Consider the following 23,552-nt stretch of genomic DNA (forward strand, 5'->3'; position numbering starts at 1 on the left):
AATGATACTATATTAGTCCAAGTCTATGTGGATGATATAATATTTGGGTCTACTAATGATAATCTCTGTAAGAGATTTGCTAAGTTAATGCACAGCAAGTTTGAAATGAGCATGATGGGAGAGCTGAAGTTCTTTCTTGGATTACAAGTAAATCAAAGGTTAGATGGAACATTTATTTGTCAATCCAAGTATCTCAAGGAACTCCTCAAAAAGTACAATCTAGAGGATTCTGCACAGCAAGGACTCCATCAACTACAGCTGTCAAGCTTGGACCATGTGAAAACTCCATTAAGGTAGATGTCACAAGCTACAGAGGTATGATTGGCTCGTTACTCTATCTTACTGCAAGTAGACCAGATATTATGTATGCTACATGTTTATGTGCAAGGTTCCAAGCGGATCCTAGAGATATTCATCTCGTTGCTGTTAAACGAATCTTAAGATATCTTAAGGGAACACCAAATCTAGGTATTTGGTACCCTAAAGAATCTGGTTTTAACCTTGTTGGATATACAGATTCAGATTACGCAGGAAGTGTTGTTGATAGGAAAAGCACCTCAGGAAGTTGTCAATTCCTAGGAAGCAGGCTAGTCTCATGGTACAGCAAGAAACATCAAACAGTTTCCAACTCAACGGCCGAGGCTGAATATATTGCTGCTGGAAGCTGCTGTGCTCAGATCTTGTGGATTAGGAATCAACTACGAGACTATGGCTCTGTATTGAACAAGATTCCTATTTTATGTGACAATACAAGTGCAATAGCCATCACCAACAACCCTGTGCAGCACTCGAGGACAAAGCACATTGACATCAGGTATCATTTTATTAGAGAGCACGTCATGAATGGTACTGTTGAACTATTTTTTGTTCCAACAGAAGAACAAATAGCAGATATTTTCACTAAACCACTTGACGAATCCACATTTACCAGATTAGTTGGTAAATTGGGCATGTTAAATAGTTTTAGTGATTAATTTAATTAATATCTGGAATCTGTTCTTGAATGAATTTACAAATAAATTTTTCATAAATGAAAAATTCATTTGCAAATTTATTTTATCATTTTATCATATTTCTTGCTTATTTCTATGTAATATATATTATCTTATCTATGTTATTTACTCTACTTGTTAATTGAAAATATCTCAGAATATTTTATTTCCTCTAAAAATATTTTTCTATGAATTTTATTTGCCAAAATTCAACAGAAATCTATTTTTGGAATAAAAATAATTAATTCTGATATATTATCTTTGTTTCTGTAAAAATTATAAGTTTTTATTTCAGTTTTACTGTTTTGAAATGAAGGTTCAGTACTTAATTAGATGTCTGTACATATTCATTTTATTTTAATACTGCAAAGACAATCGGCAAGACAATTAAAATTGTCTTGCTGAAAATCATTTCAGTATAAATGAAAATATAAATCCGTTATGTCTATTTTATCTTATTCTAGAAAGACAATCGGCAAGACAATTGAAATTGTCTTGCTGAAAGTCATTTTAGTAATATTGATTGCTTATTTTAATATCAGATTAATTTTATAACTGGCAAGACAATCGGCAGGACTATTGATTGTCATGCCAGTAATAAAATTAATATCAGAATAATTTTGTTTTATTTTGTACTGGTATGACAATCGGTATGACTATCAGATTGTCATACCAGTTATATTTTTAATACTCATTTTATTTGTTTCATTTCCTTCTTTTAGCCTGGTATGACAATCGGTATGACAATCCCGGATTGTCATACCAGCTGTTATATAAGGCTGTTGCTGTTTTGTTTTGAATCACTTTCAACTTAGCAGTTCATTTTCAGAATTTCTAACAGTTTTCTCTCCTCTTTTACTCTCTTCTCTCTCCTCGAACAAGATCAAAACCAAACCAAAAATCTGATTCATTTCTTTGCTCGAGTTTTTACTCAGCACACTTAATCATCACTTTGTGATATATACATACAAGTATATACATAAAGAAGTGCTGCTGAAATTTTCTTAAAAAAAAAAAAAAAAAAAAAAAAAAAAACGCAAAAATCAAATTAAAATCAAGTTGCCCCTTCAAATTCCATTTTAATTTTAATTTCTTACTTGTGTCTTTTGGTGTATCAAAATTGTGCTTGTGAGTTAAGAATTTTAACGAGATACATTTCGGTCTAAATTTTTCGATTATAATTAATTTAATTCGAATTATTAAATTAATTTAATTAATTCGAATTTTCTTAATATTATTCTTAAAATTCTGAAAAGCTTGTGTCTTATTATTTTTCTTTTAAAAAATGGCTCTCAATTTCCAAATTGTCGCACATAATCAAGTTGGTTATTTTAATCCGGAAAAATGTGATGTTGAAAAATTTAAGCCGTGGATTAGATTTTTAAATGATCATTCGATTGTTAGCTCTGCTATTAAATCAAATGTGATTTTAAACGTCGATCTTCTTAGACTGATTTGCACAACTTCTACTGTGGCCGATGATTCAAAATCTTTTTCATTCACCATCGCAAACACACAGTATGTAGTTGATGAAACAGTCGTCAATCGTGCTTTAAATTTTCCACTAGACAATTTCTGTAATTTACCCTCTGAAAATGATATCACAAATTTTTTCAATGCCATTCACTATCAGGGGGTGATCAATTTAACCAAACTTTCTAAATCAAATTTGGTGTCTGAATGGGATATATTCTTCGATACACTTTCCAAAGTGTTTGCCAACTGCACAAAATCTAATTTTCATAACATTACTTCCACCCTGCAGTATATTGGTCTTGCGGTTGTTTTCAATCAAAGGATCAATTTTGGTAAACTACTTTTTCCCATTCTCCTGAGACGTCTAACTTCTGCTTTACGTGATCATTCTACAAATCGTAGGGTATCATGTTACTATGCTCGTTTTCTTATGCTCATAGCAGATCATCTACTCACCCCTGAACACAAATCACTTTTTGCTAACTCTGCTGTAACTGAACCCCCACCAGTTAGCAAAAAGATTTACACTCGCCAAGACACAACCTTCAAATTTATGCAAGTACCAGTACTTGTATCTGCTTTCATGGCCAATTATATTCCATTACCTATTTTTAATCTACCCGGCCATGAACAGCAACCTCAACCTCCAGTGGTACAAGCCACCCAGACTCTTCCATTACAGGTAGTAATTCCTCTCTCTCACTCTCTTCCTACTTCTGTTAACAGACCCTCAGTGGTTGATAGGGCTGACCATGAAGTTGTAGAACCACAGCTTCAATCCCAGGTCATAGAGCCAAACACAGAGTCTCATTCTATCTCACCCTCTCCCCCACTGTCAAAAATGTTACCCAGAAGATTATTAGGAAGTAGTAAAATGTCAAATTTAAGTGAACCCTCAGCTCTGCCTCCTCCTAAGAAAAGAAAAACCTATTCTGAGGCATCTGAAAGCCCATCCTTGTCCTCCCAACAGGACATGGACTTTGAAATGGCCAATGAACAGTTACTAGAGGCATCCTCTCAACAGGATGCATCTATTGAAATTCGCCATCGGGCCATGGCATCCTGTACTGAGTCAAGCACAATTCCATTACTCACAATGGAACCATACACTTCCCCAGATAATACTCAGGACACCCAGCGAGGAGTGCACGTCGAGTCGGTTACAGTGCCTTCCATAGTTACGGCAGAAGAGCATTCACATGCTTCAGAGGGAAAATCTGACTCTCCGCCATCTTTAATAGAGTCATTTTCTCCCCTCCCAGATCAAACACCTCTGGCTCCCTTATGGGATTTTCCACTCGCAGATTTATCTGGAGAAAGTGGAGGGCAACTCGGTCAATCTATCCCTGAAGCAATTCAGACATCTATTCCAAAAGATTTGATAGCATTGACTGAGGATCGGGACTCGCGAATTCCCATTGCACCACCACTGACCTCTCTTGAAGAGGCTAGGGTGATTTTTTATGCAGGTACACAAGAACAGCAATTGGAAGACTCCTCACGAGCAATCATATTGAGAGAAACACATGCACGTGAGATGAGTGAACCAAATACGAGTGAACTTCAGGTGAGAGCACACACAGACACTGATACTGTCAACCTGTTAGCTCAGATTGCTGCCCTGAAAGAAGAACTTGCCAAAAGTCAAGCTGAAGCTCAAGCATTCAAAGCACAAGTGGTTGAACGGTCTTCTTCTTCCACCTCTGTCGACAATCAGCTTGCGATCATAAGGAATGACATCTCAGATTTAAAGACTGCTGTAATACCAAAGCTCAATTCTATTCAGGACACTCCAAACTTATCAGCTGATGACATATCCAACTTCTGCTCCCTACATACAAGAATAACTTCTCTTGAAGACCTCGTTGAGATGAATCATTCACTAGACAACTCAAGATTTCTAAAGATAGAGACGGGCATGGAACATCTGAATGAAGGCATGAAGCACTTATATTACATGATCAAGAATTCTCATTGCCCTAATGAAGAACAAAGAGCTTATTTTGAAGGACCGTCTGGTGGAGGATCAGGCTCTGGAAGTGGTGGAGGTTTCAAAGGAAAGTCTGTAGAGGATCCCTCAACTAAGGGGGAGAAGAAAGGAGGGAGTAGTTCCAAAGGGAAAGAAAAAGATACTTCTGCTGGAGATAAAGGAAAGGCTGATGATGCCTACTACAGTGGAGAACAGGATGACTTCGATATTTTTGACATTCCCACTGAACCAGCTCAGGAAGATAAAGATGGGTTATTTGAAGCTGAAGAAGAAAGTGATTTTGAAGATTGGGAAGAAGAAGATACAGTGGATCCTAGGTTTGAGAAAGAATTTCAGAAAGAAAAGTCAGAGATGCAAAGAAAAGAAGCTGAACTTAAGAAGGTCTCACAGATCATTGACAGGAGAAAAGACATTCAAAGAACAGAAACTCTTCAAAAGCAACGTCTTCATGACATTAAAGCTCAAGAAAGGAGAAGAGATGTCAGACTGAAGATTGGTGGAAAGTGGGATGAAGCTAGGAGAGTACTCGATATGCCTCAGCTATGCACTAACAATGATAGGCAGTTCTTACATCTTCTGGACAAGCTGGAAATCTCAAATCCTAACAATGACATGTACATGAATGCTATCAAGACTGAAGTCTCAAGGATCACAGCTGCTTTTGATAGATCCCTAAATGAGATGAGCATTTTTGTATATTGTCAGAGTGAAGGATCATTCAAGGTGTCACTTCATCTATTCGAGAATCGTTCGTTGTCAGAGATTTGGGTTCTTTTAAACAAAGTGAAAAGAAGCTCAGAGTTGAATGAAGTTCTTCGGGAAAGACTTAAAGAGTTTGCCAGCAGGGCTAGTCCTCAAGTGGTCAACAATCCTCATCAAGTGAGATTCTTTAAGTCTGATTGTCTTCAAATCTGTCAGCTAGATGTACAATCTCTTAAAGACTACTCAGCTAAGCATCTGGTCTGGATGGAACATCATTTGAGAACAGCTGGATATTCATCCATGTTGAAGACTCAAGCTGCTGACTTGATTCAAGCTTATTGTGAGAAGAATGTTAAAAGGTACAATCAACTCAAGAATAAGTTGAAGACAGTTGGAGTTCAACCAGTCAGACCTGCAAGCTTCACTTCAGAAAAGGATCGTGTTTTTGACAAGGAATTGCTTCAAGATTTAGAAGAAGGTGAAGTCAGAAGAGAAGACAACTAAAGTCAATTAGCTCAAAACTCAATGTAATATGATTAGAGCGTTATGAATCAAGATAGTCTAATGTAGTTATATGTTCAGGCTAGAGGAACATCTATCTTGTATTCACTTGTAAATTTCATTTGGAATCTGGAAAATGTTAAATATAATCCAGAACTTTTCTGCTATTTACTTTACATTACTGTTCATATCTTTTTCTTATTTGTTAGTTGAGTTATCCTCTAGGTATTTGTTGTTATTGTCTAACAAGCAAATAGGGGGAGATTGAAAGGCATATGTCATAGCCTACTCGTTTATTCGAGTATTTAACTCAACTCAAATAAGAATGTAATAAGTAAATAGTGGATCAAGCATCAGAGAGATCTCACAAAGTAACATCTGTCAAAGAATAAAGAAACATTGTTCATCTGCAGTCTTGAAGATTCACTGGAAGAAGTTCAAGAAGTTGATCATGCCTCAGTGATATAAATCAAGATCGTGGAATTAATCAAGTGACAGAGATCTCGTCAAGGTATCATTTATTACAAGGATTCAATCAGAACAACAAAGTCAAGACATGAAGAAACGTCACGAAAGTTAGTCACTCATGAACCAGACAGTACATCGAGTGTCAGCATTGAAGTGACGGAATTGATTCATAAGTCTCAAAGATTGTCTGAAGAATGGATGCTGCTCAGGGTTAGTATTAATTCTCTATTAATTAATTAAGTCATATAATTTAATTAAGAAAATAAATTAACTCTGCAAGGATTAATTTATTGATTAATTGAATTAAATTGATTAATTAATTTAGAATTAATAATGAGGATTTTCAGAATATTAATTGATTAAAATCTGTGATAATTCTAAAAAGACAACTGATTGTACTAGTATGACAATCGGTATGACAATTGATAGTCATACCGAATGTCTTACTAATTCAGTTAATTGTTTTGATAGAATTTTTACTTAGATTAAATTCAATTATGTATTCAGAAAAACAATTTCATTTGAACTAATATGACAATCGGTATGACAATCAATAGTCATACCGAAAGTCTTGCTAGTTCATTTTAATTGTCTTCCTAGCTCTATTAGATTGTCTCACCGAAAGTCATTCAAGCTCAAATGGATTGTCACACCAGTTCTCAACAACTTCGGCTGTGATTATTTAAAAAGAAGCAGAAGACATCATCTATCAATACAGCATAACATTTATCAAATACAGAGCAGCAAGACACAGAACAAGAAAAAGCAGAGAACAAAAGAAAAATATTTCATCTTCCATCTGCTTATTCAAGATCAAATATTCTAGCTTGTTAATGTTAAATCCAAACCACTAGAATTACTTATCTTGTTCTTGTATATCAATCTAGCGGATTAAAATCCCTAGAACTTAATCTCAAATCGCTTTTAGCATTTGATCTTTTAATTACAAAAATAGAAAAAGTTCATGTCGAATTTATTCTAAATTTGTAATAATTGATTTGAGATTAAACCCTTGTAATCGATACCGTAGTTGTAACACCTTTCAAGTTTAATAAAAGTTTTATTTAACTTGAATTTTGTTTCACAATTTTATTCCGCATTTTATTCGACGAAACGGTATTGTTTGCATTCAACCCCCCTTCTACAAACAAATTGGGACCTAACATCCTTCTACCCTACAATGTCCCGATTAAATACAAGGCATGGATCTCGTGTCAAGCCTATCTAATTCAATCACTTGCTTACCATTTATTATGCGTAGTTCTATGCAAATTAGAAACTCCTTTCTAATTTCATTCACTCTGGCCAGAGATTTCTGAACTAGCGTAAGTGGATCAGCCTTGAGCATTCGCTTCCTTCACTAGAAGGGGTAGATCCTTTATTGATCATACACTATCTTCGTGTATAAATTCCTATACCCAGAAGAGCCCTAATAATTGTCCCTGGAGACTAAGAACTAAACCAAAGCATAATTCAGTGTACACAAGATGACTATGATGACCTCAAGTCTAAGGATACTTGTACAACTATCACTATGCGAACAACTGCTGACACGTGAGTGAACTCCATCAGTTGTTCAGCTGTGCGAGTCATGTTCAGTGAACTTATTCTATAATAAGCACCTACATACTAGCTATAATGTCACCACACAAATGTCTATGAGAACAGACATCCTTCATAATGAAGCAAACATAGTATGTATCGATCTTTGCGGATTATTAATTACCAGTTAGTAATCCTATGACCAGGAACTATTTAAGTTTAGAGTTATCATCTTTTTAGGTCTCACTATTATGATCTCATCATAATCCATAAAAAGCTTTACTCTAAATTATGGTATATCTTATTTAAACACTTAAATAGATAAAAGCTCGTAATAAAAACAAAACAAGTCTTTATTAATATCAATGAAATCAAAACAGATTACATAAAAGTTATTCCTAAATCCTAATACATGATTGGACTTAGGACATATTCCTTTCAAGTCCTTTAACAAAGACAACAGTTGGAAAGGAAAAGGGAAGTACACTCCCGATAGCAAAACTGGCTACAAAACTGGATATGTTTATAGATCAAGTGTGGTACAAAAGCCGGTGTTCTCAATAGCTTACAACAGGCATCTGAATGTTGGGGCTCTAATTCTGGAGGAGCTGGCTACCAGGCTTACTATGCCTTTGAAGAATAGAGGTAAAGAAATCTTTTTACCAAGGTTTATTATGTCTACTTTAGCTCATAAGGTAAATGACATACATTTGTTAGCTGGTATTGATAGTAGTAGAATTGGCAATTGTAAGCAAGTGTCCAATTGGCTCACTCACTATAAAGAATAAGGTAAATGTAAGTCTTAGAATCACTCCATTCATGTTGGAGAGATTCATGACTTATCCTTACCCTATGCCAGACATGAGGGCTCCTCAAATTGCTAATTCAGCTATGGTTCCTGAGCCTGTGGAAGTACAAACACAGGCACACCAACAGGGACTTTCCAAAGCTGCAGCCCCTTCTTCTAAACCACTAGATGTTAGCAAACCAACCACTTTAGTCTCTCAAAAGACTGAAGTGAGTAAAAAGAAGAGAAAAGAACCAACCCTTACTGTTGTAAATGAAAGTGAAACAATTCTTACTGAACTAGAGTCACCCTTGGTCAAGAGACCAAAGAGGAGTAAAATACCTGAGCTGACCACTCAAAACACCTATGTGTCCTCCCAAAAGGGCACAGTTGAACAAATGGGGAGTAAACAGTTACTAGATGCATCCTCTCAACAGGGTGTATCTATTGAAAAGAGTATTCACCCCAATGCATCCTGTACTGAGTCAGCACAACCTGCACCTAGAGTGTATGGTAGAAGAAATATGGATGGCACACACAGTGAGGGAACATCACTTGAAACTCCTTCATCCATTCAGAGAGAGCTGCCAACACTCACAACTGAGCAAACTTCTCTAATCTCCCAATTTTATTCATCATATAGAGCACTTGAATCTAATTCTCAAGTGCACCAACACTCCAGTGACATGGTTCATGAAACTGTGCTCACCACCCAGAGCCAACATCTAGATGGTGAGAGGCTAGTAGCTGGGGTAGACCTTGATGACACCATCACAAACATGGGGGTTTCATCAGTTTTTACTAGAAGACCCCGTGGTCACTCTTGCACCTTCATGTGCACAATCATCTTCACAGATGAATAGGTTTGAGGGTAGTACTCTTGAGGGAGAGCTATCTAAATCCTCTCCAATTCAATTGGAGGTTCCTCTAGAAGGAACAACTCCCCTCAAAACCCTAGCTGAAATTGCCTTCACAGTTGAAGCTAGGAGTACAATTGCCAATGACCCTAATATGGAAGAGGCAAGTTCATCACATGTATGTGACAGTGTTATACAAGGTGCACAAAGGTTTGAGGCTGGTGTACATGACAGTAACCTAGTCAAATCCTCTTCAATTCCAATGGAGGTTCCTACTATATGTGGTGAACAACAAACTGTCAAAACCACAGACTTGTCTGTGAGTCAAACTGTGACCTCAATCACAGGTGGTAATCTGGACATTTTTCAGCAGTCATCCATATCTCAATCCAGTCAACCACATGTCATGGCTCAATGGCTACAAGATATGGAAGCTCAGCTTTCTACAGTTGATGACATGTTGGTAGATCAAATATCAGGCTTGACCAATCTCTCTCAGCAATTGCTCACTTCAGACATGGGGAACCAGGACTATCAAGCTATACTGCTATGCTTTAATGAAGAGGTTGAACAACAGAAGGAGAAGATAGTAGATGAGGCTGAAGAAGATAGAAATATAGATGCCTGGTTGTCTGATGACCATGTGGCAGAAATGGATGAAGATTTGGCTAGATTCAGGAAGGAGTACATAACTATCATGGGAAGCAATGCTAAATCTCTCACTCCTCCTGAAGTCTATGATGCCATAATAGATGTGCACAAAGCTCAACTCAAGGCTTTCCATCTCCTTGGAAAGGCCCTTGAAGTAAAATTGACTGGACATGAAGATAAAATCAGGAAGCTGATCAAGGAAAAGATGGATGACATTGTGCCTTCTCAAAAGGACATCAAGAATCAATTCCAGTCTTTTACTGAGCAAATGTCAAGAATGGATCTGAACTCCATTGAGAAGGAAGTATAAAAAATGAAGAGTTCTTTCAAGGCCCTATTTGATCAAGTTCAAACTCATATGACAAATTCAAATGATACCAGGGTCAAGCTAAATCAAATGTATACTGCTAGGTATGAGCCTTCATTTCTTCTCATGGAGGGTGTCAGAAAAGATGTTGATGAACACTTTGGGTCCTTCTCAGCCAAAACCTCTACTCCTCAGATACAAGAACTTCAAGATCAAATTTCTTCACTTCAAAATTCCAACTCAGATTTATCTTCACAAGTCCGAGCTCCAACCACATTGGTTGAGAGACAACAGCGTGATATTCAGGCCCTAGTGGAGTCCCATAAGCATTTACAAATGCAGAATACAGTTGCTTTGGGAGCCATTATGGGAAAACTCAACATACCACTACCAGCATTGCCTGAAGCTGTAAGACCTGAGATTCCTACTCCCCTACTCATGCCTGTCACCAAGACTAAGGGGGAATTAGATGCAAGGCTATCCCAATCAACACTCAAATGTTAAGAACAAGGTCTAGAACAAGAGAGGCTCCTTATGGCTGCTCAAGGTACAGGAATGACACAAGAGTTTGACAACCTGCTCACTGGACTAAGAAACTCTCTCAACAATAATTTCTTCACTTACAGAAAGACCTTGGAAAAGACTATCAATTATATCAGGGTGCTGCAGATCCCAGTCAAGGACCAGTTTTTGGAGAAAAGGATAGTGATCAATCTTAATGATTCTGGAGTAGACAGATGTATGCAAGTCAACTTCAATTATCTAATTTCCAGAAGAGCATCTGAAGTAGACATTCTGATTAACAAAATCAGGATAATCAATAATGAAGAGAAAATGCTACTAGCAGAGTTGAAGAAGGCTCAAGAAGCTGAATTCCCAGAAGCCTACCTACATCCAAGTAAAGGGGTGCACTATATCTGCTCTACAACCAAGCAACTGAAACATTTCCAAGTACCTAAAAACTATGTCATGGCCAACAGAAAACTGATAATGGTGCTTGAGTCTGAGCTGAAAAGTAAGAAATTGAAGACTAGTGAAGATGAAGCTATGATCAAGATTCTGAGGAGATACATTGATAACTCTGAAGCCAATTTGTCTAAAACTAAAATCAACACAGATGACTTGGGTGATGATGAGCAGAAGAAAGATGGTCAAAATCCTTCTGGCTCAAACTCAAGTCAATCTAGTAAGGCAATTGGTGGAAAAAGTGATAGTGAGAAAGAGAAGGAGAATAAAAGTGGATCTGAGACTCAAAGGAGAGATGGAAGGAGGCAAAGACAAAAGAATGATACCTCACAATCTTTCCAAACCCTAAATATCCAAATACCAACTGCTAAAACTTCACAATCAACCTCAACAGAAACTGCTCAACCTCAAATCTCTAAACCCAAATACTTCTACAAGCTCACTGCAAACTCTCTTCTCAAAACTCAAATCACTCACAACCATACTTCTCTGAAAAGACTCAAAACCTTACCTTCATTTCAGCCACTCCTTAAAACACACTTCAAAATAGTTGGAATAGGTCCAAAAGAAGCCAAGGTCAAAAGGAGATTAAGAAGACAAAGAAGAGAACAACTGATAGCTGAAACTCCCAATGATCATGGATTTGGTGAAAAGGCCATCTGGAACAGATATAATCAAGATGATTTCAAACCTCTAAATGTTGTTGATTCAGAAGAAGACTACTTCCAACAGCTAGCTGAAAGAATAGTCAGAGTTTGGGTCGTTCACATCAAAGAAGTTAGAATCTACTACAATGATGGGTCCTTTGAAAAGCTTGGAGATAGACTAAATGATTCTCTCTCAATTGTTGAACTGAAAAGGGTGATAAGCTTGATGAATGGTAAAGATTCAGCCACTAAGGCATGGAGAACAGTATTGGCAGTGTTTGTGGTTAACAGAGAGGAGATGAGAGATAAGCATAAAGAATTGCTAGCTGAAAGAAGGAGAAAGTATGAGCATGACATTGATGAGTATATCAGAAGATCAGAAGAGTTGAAGGCAGCAGGCAAGAGCAGAATCTCAAAGGATGGAAAATTTCTGAATGTAAAAGTTGGCTCTTTGTCAAGATACAGGATAGGGATGTTAGCTAGTTTTCCTAAGCCAGATTTGCTGAAACTAATAGAGGCTCTAACTGACACCCCCATCCTAGAATAATTAGAAATACTTGTGCAGATTAAGAACATATTTGAGAAAGAATCAAAAAGCTCAGTCTTTACTTAATCACTGTAAGCTGTCAAATGTTCAATGCACAAGTGTTGTATCAACTTTTGTATTGTTTTATTTTCATTCTTTAACTTGGAGTTAGTTTTGTTAACAGGCATGAATTTGTGATAAACAATCTTCTCACAAATTGGGGGAGATTGTTATGCAAGACATGCCTGTATCATAACAAGACTAAGTCATATTGACAACCCTAAGATTAGTTGTATTGTAACCTTAATATGTAATTTATACTTGTAACACTTAATGTCTGTAAAATGTAAATGGAGCAGACTGGAGCATTTTTCTCTAAACAGTGTCAAGCCTAAGAATTCTATCTGGAAGAAGATCAAGAAGGTCGTGCCTCAGAAGAATTATGAAGAAGCTTGGAGTTGAATAATTCTGTTTGGTGAAAAACCTATCGAGAATTAGTGTTATAGAGAAGTCATTCGAGAACTCAGAAAGACCTATCGAGAACTCAGGAAATGCTATTGGAGATATCGATAAGTCAGATACTTATTCGAGAACTCAGAGATATCGACAAGTGTACATTCATTAGAGAACTCTGAGTTATCGATAAGCCAAATTTCATTAGAGAACTCCGAGTTATCGATAAACCAAAATTCACTAGAGAACTCAGAGTTGTCGATAAGTCAAGTCAACAATGAAGTTTCAGAGATATCGACAAGCCAACATGCCTATCGAGATGTCGAGTTCTCTACAGCTTAATTGGAGATCTCGAAGTGAAGAAATTTCTCTAAGTACAAAATTGCAGAACAGTTTAATATCCAATGTTGCAAATCAACAAACAATTCACATAGCTGGATTGACAAGTCTACAAAAAGCAGCTTGAGAGATGTGCAAGATCAATGACAAAGATTAACTGACAGAGGAGATTAAAGTAATCACGGGATGCTAAAGATATGCTAAGCCAGAAATGGAAGATTTGTTTTTCTATAAATAGAAATGACAAGTGACAGTTTAGAAAAGCTAATAGCATGTTTATTATCCACTGTGTAAACCAGCATTTAATTGAGTTATAAAGTTAACATTGATCCTCTAGTTAAGTAGAACAATCAAGATAGAAAATCTAGTATTCTCTCTCAAGAAAGAAGCTAAATTCTAAAACAAGAACTTAGAGATTTTGTAGCAAAACACTGCTTGATTTTTAATATAAAATTAAGTGAGTTTTGAAAATCTTTGTTCTACATATTTGCATTGTTATTTATGTTTAACATCTACTCCACAAAATCATTGATAACAATCAACTGCTAAACTCAGAGCAAAACCAAAAAGTAAACATTTAAGCTAAAACACATTCACCCCTCCCCCCCTCTGTGTTGTATTCATATCTAACATTTAGTAACCTATGTGAAGAGGTGGGTATGAACTAAATCAAACTCTTGGGTATCATTTTCATTATTTTCTTTAGTCTTTTTTTTTTTAATTAAAGTATAATTCTTTTTTTAGCTCTAATTTTAATATTGATGAATAAAAAATGTGAATGTATATTTTATTTGCAAATGTTTTTAAAAAAATAATAGTATATTTGTAAAAATATCTTTAGCCTTAGGTATTTTTCAAAAAAATTATATTTTTAGCCTTACTAATTCTGATTAAATCAAGTGATCGTGTATAATTTCAGATTTTAATATTAAAATAATAAATTAACATAAAAAATATTTAAATATCTTTTGATTCTTAATTCCAATTAGTTTATCAACTAGATACTTTCCCATCCTATTTTTGAACCAAACAGGTGATATCAAGTATCAAGTTTACCCACGATAAAACTTCCTTCAATCCAAGAGCTTCTACCTCTCTCGGGCTATACAGTGCCTGCAACTTCTAATTTTTTGCCCGTATAAACTCCCCATGGCTATCTCGGATAACACAACCAATTCCAGTGCTGTTCCACTCCCTAACAGTGCAGCATCCGTGTTTACTTTGATCCATCCCTGCTGTGGTCGACTCCATTTACTCGAAGTACCAGCTATGTTTACTTTCTGGGTGTTACCATCTAACAATCTCTGTTTCCATGCATGCAGCATGTTCATTGCCGTAGCTTGGACACCAAACTCTGAGATTCTTACTTTGTCCCATACCCATTTGTTCCCGCACCTCCAGAGATTCCAACATACCATCAGAATTAAAGCAAAAGTCTCTCGTGAACAATTCTCCGCAAATTGATGGATTATATCTTCTACATGCCCCTCATATCCCACTGCACGAACTTCTAGCAATCCTACATGAGCTCACACTGATCTTGTAAAGATACAATCGAATAGTACGTGAGTTGCATCCTCATCCTTTACTAAGCACCATGAGCATTTAGTATTGATAGGAACACGCTTCATAACCAAATTTATTGCAGTTGGCAGACATCCCCGACACACCCGCCAAGCGAAATTAATCACCTTACCTGGTAATTCCAATTTCAAACGCTGTGTATTTGAGACGGACGCACATGAGCTTGTGGAAGAATGCAAATGGGTTCAAGGAGATAGTTACTTTCACTTAATCGTATTAGATTGTATTGAGTTGTTTAAGCACTACGATGATGTTCTAGTAGAGTATGTGCCAAGGTCTGCGAATGTAGTGGCTCATGAATTAGCAAGGGCTACACATTTTATGTCAGATATTCATGAGTGGGTAGGTACCCCTCCTGATTATATTTGTGATGCTTTGATTATTGATTCAATTGAATACAAGCAAGTACTTTTTCCTTCAAAAAAAAAAGTATCAAGTTCCAAACCCATACCAGTTTAACCCGATTCCTGATTCCAACCCGATATCACCCAACGAACCAAATGACCCCTAATAGTACTGGGTCACTATTAATCTGCAATGAAAGGGCTAAGAGCTAAACATTTTGTTCCTGATAGCCAATTTTAATTGCTCAGCAATGGAGTGCACTGAATTATGGGAACAATCATGTTTTCTACCATTACGCTCTTTCCACAGAAAATAAATTACAGCTGCAAAAAAAACAACCGCGGGATATTATTTATCATATTACTTGGAGCAGATCCCAAATAGCGAACCAAGGAATGCCAATCAAAATCACACGGCAAAAGAGTGGATTTTAACACCTGTGCAGAAATGCACAAGAGAAAGAAAAGATGTGAATGCCTTTCATCCGCTGCACTGCATAAGATACATCTTTGATCAAGAGCAAAACCAAAACGAGCAAGCCTATCCAAGGTAGTTAAACGACCTTGAAGAGCTAACCACGCAATGAAAGAAAATATCGGGACATGAAGCTTATGCCAGGGGATTAAGTACCAGTCCACTGCAGGGGCAGTGCTAGAGGCCAAAGAATGTCAAATAGAAGCAATAGTAACAGGGAGATGTCCGCTCCAAGTTAAGGAATCACTTCTATTATTTCTGATAACACCATGCTGGAATTTAAAAGACCTCAAATCCAAAGTACCACATACGCATACTGAGGATCTTGACACACCTATAATGATGAGAGCCAGCTCTCATGGTCCAAAAATTTCTATATCTGCAGATACTTCCTTTGGAATAGTTATTCAAACTGAATAACACACCCAAGCTGGAATAAAATGGATGCATAATTCTATTGAAACAGGCCTTGAAGACCCGAGCCCCCCAAAGCTTTAGACTTATAGCAGTTCGCCCAAGAAATTTTGTGAGAGCAAGAAGAATCCTTACCAGACCATAGAAACCTTGCAAGAGTAGACTGAATCTTTTTAAGAACAGACTTAGGCAAAAATAATTAAATTTCCCAATAGCTTTGAATAAATAATAACACAGATTTGATCAAGAGAAGTCTCCCAGAAAATGAGAGAAATCGGGTAGTCCATAGAAAAATTCTATAGCAAATTATTGTTGACCAGCTGAACACAATCAGCATTTGTGTGAGTTTTGAAGTGATCAAGGGCCATTCCAGAAAAGTACAAGTAAGCTCGCCACATTGGTACCCGAACTTTTCAAGCACTGTGTGAACAGCTTCAATCTGAACATTATAAAAGTAACAAGAGGACTTTGTAGGGTTGGCCTTCGGCCCTGAAATTGCAGAGAATTGATTTACCATATCAAGCATACCAGTCATTGAAGCGATATCACCATGACTAAACATTAGAACATCGTCAGTAAAAATAATGTGATTGATCTGAATATATTTTGCTTTCTGGTGAAATTTGAAAGAAGGACCAGCAGCAATTTTCCTCATCAATCGAGTAAAAGCCTCCAATGATATAACAAAAAGGCAAGAGGGGACAGAGGGTCCCCTTGCCTCAGTCCAGATTGACCTTTAAAGTAGCCCTTTACACTCCCATTTAATTTAACAGAAAACATTGGAGAAGTAATGCACTTGGCAATCCAATCTTGAAAACGAGGAGAAAACTCCATACGCTCCAGAAATTGCAAAAGAAAGGACCAGTTCAAGCTGTCAAATGCCTTGTGAATGTCAAGTTTAGTTATACATCTGGATATACCACTGTCAAGATGGTAGCCTTTACATAAATCTTGAGCAGTTAAAATATTATCACCAATTGAGCGAGAGGAAATGGACAAATTCTGCTCTGGAGAAACAAGAGTGTTCATAATGGATTTTAGACGAGAAGAACAGCATCTTAGATATCACCTTATAAGCAACATTGCAACGGGAAATTGGTCAAAAGTCCGAGACCAAGGTAGGATTACTTTTCTTAGGAATAAGAAAGAGCAGTAGCGTTTACCTGTCGAGCTAAGTGCAGAGTGGTAAAATAATGGAAAACAGCTTTAAAGATATCTGACCCCGTCATAGACCAGGTCTCTGAGAAAAAAATCCGCAGAAAATCCATCCAGACCCGGGCTTTTACCTTTCCCTGTATGCTTTAGAGTAATGAGCATATCATTCAAAGTGAAAGGCTCCAGAAGAGTGTACTGCTGCTCATTATTCAAGGTTGGCAGATCAATATCAGATGGAAATTCGAGGACTTCTGAATCTGAACCAAGAATGTCCTGGTAATATCTCAAAAAACAATCAACGATGCTCTGGTGATCATGGAGAAGAATGCCATGATCCTGAATTGCAAGAATTTTAGTGACATTCCACCTATTCTTACCATGGTTAAAGAAAAACTTTGAGTTGCTATCTCCCTTATCTAACCACTGAACTCGAGATTTTTGCTTAAAGAAAGATCATTCATTCGCGAGAGCTTTAACAAACTCATCTTTAAGTTGCTTTTATGTGATGCTCTGCTACAGAAAAGGATGAAGACCCATGTTTTGCTGAAAGTCAAGCAATGTCTGCCGAGACTCAGTAACTCTTGTTGGAAATGACCTATCAAATAGTTTAAACGAACCAAATCAATCTTTACTTTCCTCATTTTAGTAGTGAGACAGAATTGAGGGTCACCATGACAAGGTTCAGACCAGGCTGCTTGCACTGTACTCATAAAGTCCGGATGCTCCATCACATGAGAAAAAATCTGGAAAGGTTTTCTTAAGTGTTGACGAGGTAACCCCAGGTTTATACAAACAGGAGAGTGATCTGGAAGACCAAGAGCAGGAAATGAAGCCAGAGATAACGGAAATCGCTGAATCCACAGATTGTTTACAAGGGCACGATCCAACTTCCTATGAATTGGATTTTCAAGGCAAGAGTTCCAACAAGTGAAGCTATTACCAAATCCTCGAAGATCAGTTAACTCCAAGTGATGAACACAGGATTTAAATTCCTCCATATCAGAATGCCATGTTGCAAAACCACCCGAGTTTTCTTCAAGACTTAAAATTGCATTAAAGTCTCCACAACCAAGGATCAGTACTACTGTGATTATACTGCATAAGGTCAGACCAAAGAGCACGTCTGCCATTTATTCCATTAAAGCATAGATAAAAGAAACAAAAAAAGAGCATTGAGACGAGACATTCGTGAGAAAACAAGTAATTATTTGAGCAGCGGATGGAATAACATTATTATTCCAAAAATTGGGATTCCACCCAAAACAAATACAGCTATTAGGATGAGCAAAATAATTAAAAACCCAAGTCCGATTAGCTGCTAAAGAAGAAGAAATAGTATCAACATTGTTCTCCTTCACACGAGTCTCTAACAAAGCAATAAAGGTACATCACATAACATAACATATCAGCAGCACAGCATATCAATGGTACAGCAACTGCAGCATTTTTCAGCCTCTTCTTGAAGATTGCCAAGAGATGCTCAGCATTTTGGTCTAGTTCTTAGAAATTGTGTAATTATTTTTTTAGTTGCTGCTGGTTAAAAAATTAAGATTTGAAAAATCTATAACAAATTAATTTAGTATCGTTTAGTAATTTAAATACAGTGATTTTTTTAATAAATATAGATTACAAAAATATAGGCTTGGTGATTGGTATTTGAGTAACAAATATGGTAAATTCCTACATATTTGAAAAAGAAAACGGCTTACTTGGGAGACTCTTTAATCCTATCACGTATACTTCCATCAGAATAATAAACTTAAAACTAAATTAGAAATTATATAGAGATAAATGAAAGATAATTAAAATAACATGGTAATAATCTCACTGGTTAAGTCTATAGATATTGAGAAGTGAAGTAGAGTCAGTGGGCCAACTTCAAGTAGCTTAAACATGTTTCTACGAAAATAGTTTAGTTAATTGAGACAACTTCTCCTCTTTTAAACTACCGGAGTAAAATGGGAATTCTGTATTCTCGAACGTAGGAAATATTGTTTCTCTCACAAGTCTTCCATCCCGATCAAACGCAAAGATTGGTAGATAATGCTCTAAACAATTATAATGGAAGTCTTTGAAAAAATAGGAGCCTAGATCATGTTTTAACTCATTTCCCAGTGATACCAACCAACTTGTAGCTCCAAGGTTGTTGGGAAGGGATATCAACCAAGGCGTGTCTCCAAGAGGTTCTGCCCAATTAGGCATGTCTCCGAGTGATTTACTGGTGTAATTTTGTAGTTCAGGTATAAATATGCGGATCACTTCAAACTCATCATCGCTACCCACTGTCTGAAGATAACATCTTTTCAACATCGTTAGGAACTTGGTGTTTGGGGAGGAGTACTTGCCAAAATTATTTTCAACACGGGAACCTTTGCTATTAGCATATTGCACAACAAAACTTTCAAGAATAAGCATGACTCTCTTCCCGGAAAGTTGAGAAAAAGAAACCTTAAAGTCAAATTGACAAGTTAGTATGCAAATAAAATTTTAAAAATAATATAGTAACAAGCTGGTAATTGTTGGTTTCAAGGGAAAATAATTTTATGAAGGTATGAATCTGTAAAAAAAACTGAAAAATTTGTTTTAAATTGTAGAAAGATAGAAAAAAATCTGACCTTAGACCCATTGTTCCTTCTAAACACAATTCTTGGATCCCATAGCATATTCAGCTTCAACTCCTTCAATTTTTCAGCATCTAACTCTGCAGCCTCTTCCCGGGTAAATGGGTATGTTGAAATATTATTATACCAGAACAAAATATCACCACCATATGTCTCGATGAATTCCCCACGGGGACCAATAATTACAAGCTTAGATTCACATTCAATCATTGTTGGCAACTTCAAAACCTCTCTGAACCTTTTATAGGTCTTTTCTCCATATGGTAATGCCAACCAAGGCATCGTGTTAAACTTTTCCCAATATGATTCTTCTCTATCCCATTCTTCGTATTGCGACTCTCTGATGTAAACAAGCACAACCTCAAAAATTTTCTTGACTTTCTTCAATTCTTCATAAAATGACTTAAGTGTTTCAGTTAGAGAATCATAGTTGTCAACATTGTAAAAATATAGAGCTACAACCTTGTCTTCCAAAGTGTGAATAGGCACCTGTTAATACAAGTACATGACAACTGATAAGTTTGTATTTGATTTGAAAACTTTTTAGGTTCTTTTTATACTGGAATGTAAGAAGATAGAATGTAAAGAACATAAATGAATGTCCCTACGTATTTTCATGCCCCTGCATACATTAACCTAAAAGATAAATATTTATTATGGATTACAATAGAAAAACAAATTATAACATTGGAGTATGTATTTCATAACATCAACTATGCATGGTCATTCTTTTAGGAACTTTGTTATATTATAATATTTACAGCATATTTTGATCAAATCTAAATATGTGGGAACTATGAATATTTGACATCGAGGCTTAAATGTTTAATGCAACTGAATGTGTCTCCGTCCATACTAACTTCACAAACGAAATACATATCTACATTACCAAAGATTGAAACTAATAATTATTTACTTATAAAACCATGAAATATGTTCTTATTAGTATTACAATAGAAGAAGCAATGAGGTTTATAAAAGGACAAATATATGATAAAGAGCCTATTTGCGAAATCTCTTTAGAGAATTTCTTCAACAAAACAGTAGAATGATCCAACTACCCAAGTCACCCACTTAGTTTACCTTCATGACATTAAACTAGAAAAACAGATTATCTTATAGTATCTAAAGACCATTTCAATTATCTCACAAACAATACATTAACGCACTAAACGTTAGAATTATACCTTATCCCCTTTATTTGAAATGACATAATCACGCTGGGGAGAGGATAATAGTGTTTTCAAGGAGATAAGCTTAGCAGCTGCGGCCTCTTCTTCCCGTAAAATTTCTATTCTTTCATCACTAAAAGGATAGCCTAAGGCTCCAAAATTTTCAAAAATGTCCCAGGCATGACATTGCAAAACCATTCCCTTCGGGTCAACTACAAACATGGTAGGTGAAGGATATCCATAATTAGTTACACCAAAGCTACTTTGAATATGTTTTCTGGATACCTTATCTGAATATGGGATAGCAGTCCATGGCATGCAAGAAAAGTAATCTTCAAAAAGCTTCCAATGTGGTTTATACCAATCTTCATAATCATCAGAATGATCATACGCAACCATAACGACCTCAAAATTATTGACTGACTTAAGATCGTTGTATATGTCCTTCAACAATGAGGGGTACGCATGTCCATACAGTGAACAGTTAATACATAATGGTAGAAGGTATATACCAATAACCTTGCCTTCCAAATGGTCCGCCTTGACCTATAAAATAAGTAAGAGAATATCAGCAATGCACAAATATACTTGCCTTTCTGACTAGCCTGGTTCCTAATTCCAGTCTGAACTTTGTTTAAAAGATTTTATTGACTGCTTCCTAAACTTAAATGAGTATTAATGAATATGCTTAAATCACTCGAGATGTACTTTAATTTTGTGAAATTTCAACTAACTTTAACACTCTAACAGTCTTACATGACAAGTCACGAATAATGTATATATAACTAAACAGTAAGTAAATGGAATGACAATTTATGATGAAAAGATATAGATGCATACATTTTCATTGTTACTTTTGACAAGGTAATCTCGGTCTTTTGTGAAGAGAAAGTCATTCAAGTTAATGATATCTCCTTTGCTTATGCTCCTTATCACATCCTCACCCATGTTAGCATAATTTCTTCCATTTGTTTCAACTTCAGTATGGTACTTTTTCTTCTCTGTATATCCTGGCAGCCAACGTTTAAGATTCTATAAGATTTATGACACATTTGACTAAGTTTCTTCCCAACTTAGAGTATGTCCAATGCTAGTGCCAAATTACATGTACCTATTACTATAAGTATAATATGAAAACAAAAAGTGCATTTTTAGTGCTACAATGGTTTCTAGTCCAATGCATAGTATCAAAATAAAATCCAATAAGTGTAAGATACATACATAATTTTAGAACGGAAATCAACAAATATTAACTTGTTTACTTATCCCGGCCAGTTTGCAGGTGACAATTCCAAGTAACCAAGTAAACCAATTTTCTGTTTACAACCAATTTAGCAATGCCCGGGACTGGGAGGAGTGTGTTTTATAGTTAGATGCAAAGCAACAACACCTGTTTTTGTAAAGTTTGATGAAACGGACCGTTTGTAAGTACTCAGAGTTTCCAACATAGAAATAAGAACAAACAACGAGTTGCATATGCAGCAGCAGCTATTAAGTTAATATATGTAATAGCTAAAAGTATCGAAAACAAATAATCAGCAAATGAATAAAGTAAAGCAAACATTAGCAAGAGCAGATAGTATACAGAGATGAAACAGGCTTACCCGAGAACTGCAAAACAGGGTATGAATAAGAGGTTATGTGAAAAGCACGGCTGCTAATTAAACTTGTTGATACAGTACTAGTACTAGTACTAGTACTGGTACTCGTACTAGTATAATAATATATATTTGTAGGTTTCCTGAGAAAGGTACGTGTAATCATCCCCCTGGAATAGCCATCCACAACACCAGAGTGAATAATTACCAGTCGATGGAAAAAGTATGCCTGTGTTCTCATTCAGACTCCAAGTTTTAACCTAAAACTTAATGTTGTTCCCTAAATTTGTGAAATATATATACACTATAATAAGTTTTATATTTGTAGGTTCTTTTTACTACATTTTACAAATTATCAAATATATCTCTACTCGATTATATTGTATTTGTTTTGTACAATATTAAAAAATGAATAAAAATTTATTTTATAATTAAAAATTCAATAATATACTTAATGTATCTACACTATACTACATTATCATATATATATATATCATAATAGTCCAAATATTAAATTTTAAGTCGATCGGTTACTATTTTTTTAAAAATGGTTGTTCAATAATGTTCTTACATAATTGTTTTTACCGAAATAACTTTATTTTTTGTTTTTATTTTTTCATTAATTTTCAATCTTCTATGTTATATATATGTTATTTAATTAAATTATAAATTAAAACAATCATTTAATTAATTGAAATCTTGTCCAAAATGATTAGATCTTTAGAAAGAGTAGGCCGGTTAGAGTTGGAGTCGTCTTTTCCCTAAATATACTTACGGGGTCCTGTTTAACCAACATTTTTGTAATGTTTAGAATGTGATTTCAAATAGCAGGTAGGATTAAAAAAGGATACAAACACTCTTGCTAAAAATGTCTGCTGAGCGTTTAAGGTCTGGCATTCTCAAATCATTTGGTTGACAACAACCCTTTTATGTCCATAACATTTATAACAGCAAGTTGAATGGTAATAAAACTACAGCGGTCTGA

At 35.8% G+C, this 23,552-nt stretch overlaps 1 protein-coding gene across 2 annotated transcripts; it reads right to left on the reverse strand.

Annotated features, from left to right (window-relative positions):
* Nucleotides 1-15,179: 15,179 nt before the first annotated feature.
* Nucleotides 15,180-22,814, reverse strand: LOC141725070 (putative nucleoredoxin 1). Of its 2 annotated transcripts, XR_012576991.1 has the most exons (6): nucleotides 22,574-22,814; nucleotides 21,810-21,979; nucleotides 20,985-21,515; nucleotides 19,792-20,286; nucleotides 17,185-19,624; nucleotides 15,180-17,090 (listed from the first exon to the last, which is right to left on the reverse strand). XR_012576991.1 is itself a non-coding variant. In XM_074527449.1 (5 exons), the coding sequence occupies exons 1-5, from the start codon at nucleotides 22,806-22,808 to the stop codon at nucleotides 19,076-19,078; spliced, it is 1,980 nt and encodes a 659-aa protein (XP_074383550.1). In that variant the 5' UTR covers nucleotides 22,809-22,814; the 3' UTR covers nucleotides 15,180-19,075. The 2 variants fall into 2 exon arrangements, 1 of the variants encoding a protein (XP_074383550.1); XM_074527449.1 differs by having other exon boundaries at nucleotides 15,180-19,624.
* Between the last annotated feature and the right edge of the window lie 738 nt (nucleotides 22,815-23,552).

The sequence above is a fragment of the Apium graveolens genome, chromosome 5 (assembly GCF_009905375.1).
Source record: "Apium graveolens cultivar Ventura chromosome 5, ASM990537v1, whole genome shotgun sequence".
NCBI lineage: Eukaryota > Viridiplantae > Streptophyta > Magnoliopsida > Apiales > Apiaceae > Apium > Apium graveolens.